Below are 8747 nucleotides of genomic sequence, written 5' to 3'. Positions count from 1 at the left end.
CTCCATAAATAAGACACAAGTGCAAAGCTGAAGGGGGCCCTATAGCCGTGACTGGGGTGTTGAGGGTATGGGGTTGTGGAGGTGGGGTGGCACATTCAATACACATGCTTCGTTACTTTCGAGGGGCACAATTTGTCCAGAAAGTGTCAAAGACAGGATAAACACAGTTCATAAGAAATGGTGTGCGCCTCAATCTCTGAATCCAACCTGCGGAAGTGTGCCAGAAAGAAGTGTTTACTTCTGCTTGTGAATAAGCGCCTCTGCCTCCATCTAGTGGAAGACAACATTGCGACAGACTGGTGTCAGGCTCAGATTTTCTGAACTATGGTTTAGTTTTTGTTTCCTGGAAAGTTTCTTTATTATTATCATCATTGTTATTCAAAATAATAGTTTAATTGCAGTTGATTTCAACATTCCAACTCTCCTTACACTGCACTAGCACCACAAAGATTTGTAGACACCCCTTGTAACTTTATATTTATGATAACGGTGTTGTCACATGCTCAGTTTTGCGAGCACAGCGTGTATAATCTCTATAGTAAATCATGAAGTCAAATGGGACTCTTTGGAGCAGATGCACATGAGCCTAACATCACCATGTCCATGAACTGCATTCTCTTCAGTGACAGAGCTTTACTCTATACCTTTGGGATGAGTGGGACTTGGCGGGGTGGAGTGTTTAAAACCCAGAACCGAACATCCAGCATCAGAACCTGACCTCACTAGAAAATAATCAGAAAACAGGAGTGTTGTCACTGAGGTTACCATTACACTGATGTTGTTTGTTATAGCAGATATTTTACACTTGCATTACACACCATTCACATTCTGTTCAACACCACAATAACAGATTACTCATTCATTCATTGTCTGTAGCTCAGGGTCGCGGTGGGTCCAGAACTTACCCAGAATCACTGGCGCCAGTCCTTCACCGGGCAACACACTCGCACCTATGGATACCTTTGAGTCACCCATCCACCTACCAATGTGTGTTTTTGGACAGTGGGAGGAAACAGGAGCACTCGGAGAAAAACCCACGCAGACACAGGGAGAACACACCACACTCCTCACAGACAGTCACCCGGAGGAAACCCACGCAGACACAGGGAGAACACACCACACTCCTCACAGACAGTCACCCGGAAGAAACCCACGCAGACACAGGGAGAACACACCACACTCCTCACAGACAGTCACCCGGAGGAAACCCCTTGGGACACAGGGAGAACACACCACACTCCTCACAGACAGTCACCCAGAAGAAACCCACGCAGACACAGGGGGAACACACCACACTCCTCACAGACAGTCACACGGAGGAAACCCCTTGGGACACAGGGAGAACACACCACACTCCTCACAGACTTGGAGCAGGGCTCAAACCCACAACCTCAAGACCCTGGAGCTCAATATTAGATCACCCTTGTGAATTTTGAGTTAGCTTTAAGCACAATGATTATTTGAAAGTAATTTGGATTTAAATGTTTTTATTTTTCTATTAATAACGCCAAAACACACCACAATGAACTGTACATTTGGCCTAGTTTTATTGTGAATACTAATAATTCAGATGATTAAAATAGTACATAAACAACTGGGTACATGTAACGGAACTGATACACTGAACTTTTAAAACATAAAAACAGTCATTCTCCCTGTGAGTAAAGTTTACATCAGGATCATGTCTCCGTGCTTAAACAGAACAGAACAAAACAAAATTTAAATTAAAACCCACTGAGGATTATGTTAGAACTGGCTTATGGTCCCAGTGTCAGCAGCTTCTCAAACAACTCCCAAATGACATGCTTCTTGTGGATCAGGTTCCCGACCTGGGTCTTAGAACATCCCGGTCCTGCACATTCGAGTGACGTCCGAGCTCAGTCAGGCGTTGGTAAAGACCTCATTAATTGAATCACATCCAGCGTGTCCAAAAATGCATAGACACCTCTCACAACTGGTGAATTCATTTACTTGATGGTGAATCCACTCTGGACACAGGTGTTTCAACTGTGCACACACAGCTGGTATAATCTCCACAGAATAGGGGCACTCTGGAGCAGCTGCATATGAGCCTTAGCTTGTCATGTCTATCTAGATGAGTATACGGTCCCTAATTAAGGCTGTAGATTAGTAGAACTCTCTTTTCTCGAGCGAGGGAGCTCTATTCAGTAAATGTGGGATGAGCTGAAGTGATTCCTATTGTCTACAACTAATCTTCCACCCTCAGTCCGCCCTCAACAATGCATACGTGGCTGTAGGCCATCACATCCTCACAGTAGTGTTTCAGTATCTGTCGTACAACAGTAGAAGTTGTTACTGTAGCAAAATAAGGACCAAGAAAATTTTAAAAAGCAATTTAAAAGTTCCACAAATACTTGGTCGTACAGGATATAGTTGAGGAACAGAGAAAACGTTAAAATGTGAAGAACTGGAGGCCTTCTAGACCAAGGTTGGGACCGTGTGATCTACACAGACGACAGCATGAGTAGAGAGGAAGCCAGCTTGGTTCACAACCCAAACACAGACCCAAATGAGCTCACGAGACTTCAGCTTTCATGCCAGAGTCGATTAGTAGATTAATACGCTACAGTCTTTCTCAGAGGTCGAAACAAACTTCGAATCCAAAAGCAGTAGGGGTACGTTTGAGGTGCTTTTACGCAGCATTTTAAAATTCCTGGGTGGGTTGCATCAACTGAGGTAAACTTTAAATCAAGGTTTATCTGAGAAACTATTCGTATCAAACCTTTAAAAGAACACTATGGTTCTGTCCCAAAACACAGTGAGCCGTCTACGTAGAGAACATTATACATCATAGTCTGCATTCTCCATACATTCACCTACTGAGATAGCATAATCTGGCTAACTTTTAAGGCAACTATTCTTTAGGATCAAGGTAATCCCATGATGCAATGCAAGCACAACTCCTGTCTATTTCACTCTTCATCCAGAGCAAAAAATAAAAAAATTAAATTTGCGATAAAATGGGAAGAGCAGAATCTATCGCGCTTTAACGCGAGGGGACGCTAGCAGAGCTGAGGTAAGTAAATACTGATCACGTGCAGTGGGCGCGAACAAGCCGTGGGTAAGAACTGTTAGGTAAGAACTGTTTCTAGCTCCTGGAGCTCCCCTTAGTGTATTTCAAATTAATGGTGGGGTTGGTTGGTCCTTAAAATGTTACATAGTGCTGTTTCTGCAGCGCTTAGCCCAGAGAAGCAACAACAGAGACCCTATTCTCCTCATTCCACTTCAGTGGAACATCGCAATGATTTTGAAACTGAAAAATTATACATAGTGTTACATAGTGTTTTTTTTTAACGTAGTGTTAAATTTAAACAATAATTTTATAATAAATCCAGAAAAAGGCTGTTTTTTTTTTACTTGACTTTAAAATGAAGTGGTACATTATCTTTTTTTCATCCCCAAGTTTTTTCTGAACTCTTTCTGTCTAATTATTAAGTTGTCTCCAATTCCACCAGAGTCTGTGAGTCCCCCCGATCACATACTGTGTCACCAGCCTTGGGAGGGTGTGGTTGGACACATTCATTCATTCATTCATTCATCTGTCAGCGCTTATCCAGTTCAGAGTCGAGGTGGGTCCAGAGCCTACCTGGAATCATTGGGCGCAAGGCAGGACTACACCCTGGAGGGGGCACCAGTCCTTCACAGGGCAACACACACTCACACATTCACTCACACCTACAGACACTTTTGAGTTGGTTGGACATATGCTTCCTCTAAAACATGTGAGGCCAACCCATCACTTGGTTTCTGCCTGCAGTTAATGCAATGCCACTTGACAGCTTAAAAGCACTTGAGGAGAATGCAAACAGCTCAGATCTGTCACATCAGCTGACAGACACCCACTGTGAGCCATCGTAGCCACCAACCCAGACTGCGAGTCCAACTGTGCTCTCTAGGACTTGGGCAGTTGAAGCATCACTGGGGATCGAACCAGCGATCTCCTGACAATAGGACCAACGGGACGCTTAGAGCACTGCAACTACCACCAAGCATCACTCTTTTATATAAAACCTAGATTAACAGGTATTTCACTAGCCTGGAATCCTTGATTAATTACCTTCATACCTTTTAGTGCAACCCACCCACAGAGCTGACCCAGACCGAGGCCAGTCCTGGATGAAAATGGATTTTTTCTGCAATTTTGTCTAGACTAGGCTTAATCCACGTCCAGGAAAACTGGCTGTTAGTGCCTAAATGTTTACGGTTATTTTCTATTTAAGCCACTTCAAATCTTCTACAGTGGAGTTGAGCTGAAATTTGAGGTGGGTGAGTCAAAAGGCTAAATCAAAAAAAGTGCATAACGTCATCGAGTAATGTTTACTACCTGTCCTTTCCATGTGCCCTTTTAACAGAAGCAGCAGCTGCTCTAACAACATAGGTGAGTTCTCATATATACACACACACACACACATCTACATGTAGGCAGAATATCTTCCTTTTTTTCCGCGTAATAAAGTACAGTGCATTTAAAACGACAATCAAAAAATAAATTAAAAAAAAAAAAACATACTACTTATAAGATGGTTGAAGTCGAATACTGTGGAATAAAGAAATGCTTCAAGACACTGGGGACATGGGCTGTACCACCCGGCCAGAGGGGCTTTGCTGTACGGACTGAACCGTTCTGTCTGGGACCATGGGGGGAGCTGTGCTACACGGTCCAGAGGAAAGACAGAATTGTTACCATGCGCTTTGAGAAAAGATGTCCCAGAAAGACCATAGACACACTGACATGTCCGCCCCTGTGTACACACACACATATAAGAGTTTGGGCTTCCAGAGATGAGAAACAGGAAACCAAACGCTGCTCCTAAAGACCCTCGTAGCAACAAACACCTGTGACTACTGGGATGTCCAGACCAGTAAGGGAAGAAGTAGTATGTACAACATGTGCATGCTCTCTTCAGGAGTGCACTCCAGGTTTCTTGAAACAAGGGTCTAGTCTTAAGTGAGAAATAAAAAGACGCCACAAGACGGGGCAAACTGCTTCAGGTTTGGTCACTGATCTTTATCCTGAATATCCACCTTCCTGCACTGTTCCTATACCTCCCAATCACCCAGAGCTAACACCAGATACAGCCTATCGACATTTCTAAAGACAGTGAGTGGCAGAATGACACGGGAATTGCATCGACATATCTGCAGTGGAGAGATATTTAGTTTTGATTAATATCTCAGGCTGATTTATCTTTTTTTATTTAACTATTGCTGATTCACTACCAAGCTAGCGGGTTAAGACTAGCATAAGCTTCATCTGAGAGACATCTGAAGCCACATATTTAAACTCTCCCTCCTGTGAAAATCAAGTGTATTACCATGAAACAGCTTAAAAGAGCCTATTATGGATTAGCATCAATACACCACTTCCACTTGTAATAACTGAAACATAGGTGTTTGATTAAGGCTGAGAACACGGTACAGAACAGTGGATATCCAGAAGCAAGACCGTGACCGCTAGCTTAAAGGAATACATCAACAATTTACCACCTGATCTCTATCTGCTGTGTCTGTAATATACTGTTGGACATTAATCAACACATTTCCTTCACTTAGTAAAATACAAAACATCCTCATATTAAATCAAATGCTCATTGACTTCCATTATGGAGGATGCATGTTTTGTATTTTCCTAAGCACTCCTACTGAGAACTCATGTTAAAGTTACACACTTGCAGCAGACAGAAATAAGGAGGAGACGAACGGCAGGGTAGTCATCCTTCATTTAAGAAAATATTATTCTGAGAAAAGACGCTGATCCATCAGCTTTTCGAATTGCACAATGTAAGTCAGTAGTCAGTACTTGGCATCTTTTACATGGGATCAGATTTAGTGTTTGTGTGGAGGCGTCCTAAGTGACTAGATGCATTACTGAGAACGAAACGAGAAAGCAACTGAGAGGATACGCTTTCTGAAGGAAATGTACAGAACGACTGAACGGTGATCAGCCTGTACCTGTGACCTTTAGTCGTATTGTTTTAGTGTCAGCTTGCATGAACGGCCTCTTTGTTCGTAGTGCGTGTGAATGAGATGAGATTGGAGAGCAGTCTGTAAGAGTCCTATAACAGGGCTTTCTCCGGATAAGGGGTCTGTTGGGTGTCTGTGGTGTTGGGTAGGTTCTGGGTGGCGGGGGTGCTGTAGCTTGGTGTGTGGACCATGCCTGCAGGTCCACTGGCTGGGTTCTGGTAAGCCTGCACTTCTGCAGGAGGCATGCTACCCGGAGCAGAGCTGTACACTGGAGGTTGCCCCATATACATATGAACATCACTGGAAGAGACAAACACACACATTAAATGACATACATTATATGTTTTCAAAGAATGTTGATTACAAAAGAGTTACTAAATCAAAAGCATAAGTTACAGCAGTGCTGCACACTAAGTATCTTGTCTTTTCCCTGGAGGACACTGTAGGGTTCAGTACCTGGGGGCTGGTTGGCCTGACATGGCAGTGGCTGCCTGGTTCATGGCAGGATGCTGCTCCACAGGTACGCTGTAACCCTGCACACCTGTTCCAGGCATTGCATACTGCCCTGGAGCCACCTGGCCAGGGTACACCTGCTTATACACAAACAAACAAAAAGATAAATCACCTTAAATAAGAACCCAACGTGATCAGGCTAATAACACTGCATTTAGTGACAGGTAAATAAAGCTAGACCTCCACAGCAAGCAGCAAAACCAGGCTACACTTTAAAACGTTGAGTCACTCTAACGGAATTTACCAAATGCCATAAATATAAACGTAGTGCATTTATTTGACTCCATAAAAATGTATCTTTGATCTCACCTGCTGGGAAGCGTTGGGCTGCTGCATGTAATATTGCTGGCTCTGCAGCTTGGTGTACATGGCGTACACAGGATCTTCGTTCATCAGCTTGGCATACAAGGAGAGGGCCTCCATAACCTTCACGTTGAGCTCGGACAGCTCTGAGTGCTTTCTGAAAGCAGGAACCACAAACACATCCATCAGGAATAGAAACTGAAAAATGAGAGCTGCATTTCTGAACACTGCAAAAGCTACACACACATACATACATACATATATATATGACCCTAAAAGCTTACCTTTTCCCCTGTGTGTGAATCATTTTGAACTGATACTGGTACTGAAAGTACTCTACAAATTGTTTATGATTTTATTATTAAAAACACAGTCACATTATGCAACTGCAGTAGCCGCTTGCCGTCCACATCGAATATCCATGAGATACATTAGCAAAATTAACAGCTGTTGCTTTTCTATACCTGTCAATGTCTTCTAGCTTTTGATCGATGAGAGGTCCCATTTGATTACAGGCACCTGGAGAAAACATAATACGAGAATGAATCAAAAATGTACATATAACATTCATGATCAAAGCTAACAAACTAATTATTTGTTTATTCATTCATCCATTATCTGTAACCCTTATCCAGTTCAGGGTCACGGTGGGTCCAGAGCCTACCCAGAATCATTGGGCGCAAGGTGGGAGTACACCCTGGAGGGGGCTAATTATTTGTTTAGTTAGACAGTACATAATGCCATATCTGCCCATAGGGCCACATTCATGGCAAGAAAGGTAGCAAGATGCTATTGTTTTACTAATGGAGAGAGCTTAGTTATGCTGTGCCTCACCTTCCAGCTGGAGTAACTCACAGCTGTCTGACTGGTTGTCTGTTGGATCTGCACTCTGGATCATTTGTAGCAACTGGTCCATTTTCTCCTGTACACATTACAACATAATAAAATTACTCTGCCATATTATCAGTCCATCCGTTCTATTATTATTGTCATCATCCTCAGGCCCGTTTCACTGTGGTGAGTCTAATGCAGCTACTGACCCGAGTCCATCTCATCTACACAACTTCAAAATGTACAGCTACTACATTAACTACATTAACAGATAAGAGCACAAAATGTTGATGCAGAAATGCTACGATAAGCATTACACGGAAGAGAGACAGCCCTCACCTCATCAATGTAAACAGGCTCAGGTTCTGGTTCAATGGTCTCCACCTTGATATCCTCACTGAACTGCACCGTCTTCTTTTCCGTTTTCACTGAGAAGGGAGTAACACAAAGATGTGACAGATTTAGGAGCAAAAACAAAATGTTAAAGTGTACGCCACACTGTAGAGAACCATCGGCGGTGACCGTTTTGAGGCACAAAACAAAATAAAGGCCGCTGAGAAAACATTGATCCAGAAAACAGACACAGTTCAATCAGTGCTAAATTTGATCAAAATTACATGGAGAATCAGGCAGGATTTATAGAGCATAAAGAGGATGAGTTTTGGGCATGGTCCTGCTCTTCAGCTCCACTAAGGAGTCAGATAAGCTTTAAATCACGCTGTATAAAATGGGGGGCAGTGAACGCCAGCTCATGCCAGCCAAAGTCCAGAACACTGGTGACTTTCCTGTTCAGGACCAGGTTTATTTATTGTGTTAGGAGCATGATAATCCAAACAAACTGTGATGTAAACCTGTGCTTTTGAGGGGTATCTGAGCTGTTATAAGATTATGTGGAATACAATACAACCTCACTACTCACTCATTTCTGGCTCTGCTGTCAGATCTGCCGTCACAAAGTTTGATGGAAAGAGCCCGATGCCCTGATATGTCTCTCCCTTCCACCAGTTAGGGTCGCTGTGGTAAAGAAACAGTCACCATGAAGGCAGTGTACGTGGTGGTATTACGCTACTATGCTACACACAGTTCTGATACAATAAATGCTACATCATGAAACA

The 8747-nt window shown here is 43.1% G+C and overlaps 1 protein-coding gene across 1 annotated transcript in view; it reads right to left on the bottom strand.

Moving 5' to 3' along the window:
• Positions 1-1511: 1511 nt before the first annotated feature.
• colec12 (collectin sub-family member 12) overlaps positions 1512-8747 on the bottom strand; it is a 63806-nt gene continuing 56570 nt past the window's right edge. The window contains exons 17-23 of the mRNA XM_066680211.1: positions 8552-8646; positions 7972-8060; positions 7636-7723; positions 7266-7320; positions 6808-6958; positions 6442-6578; positions 1512-6285 (exon numbers count right to left, since the gene is read on the bottom strand). Of these exons, the coding sequence (XP_066536308.1) occupies positions 6078-6285; positions 6442-6578; positions 6808-6958; positions 7266-7320; positions 7636-7723; positions 7972-8060; positions 8552-8646 (823 nt within the window). The 3' untranslated portion in view covers positions 1512-6077. The remainder of the gene's footprint in view (positions 6286-6441; positions 6579-6807; positions 6959-7265; positions 7321-7635; positions 7724-7971; positions 8061-8551; positions 8647-8747) is intronic.

The sequence above is a fragment of the Hoplias malabaricus genome, chromosome 9 (genome assembly GCF_029633855.1).
Source record: "Hoplias malabaricus isolate fHopMal1 chromosome 9, fHopMal1.hap1, whole genome shotgun sequence".
Taxonomy (NCBI): Eukaryota; Metazoa; Chordata; class Actinopteri; order Characiformes; family Erythrinidae; genus Hoplias; species Hoplias malabaricus.
This window is presented reverse-complemented; position numbering and strand designations above follow the sequence as displayed.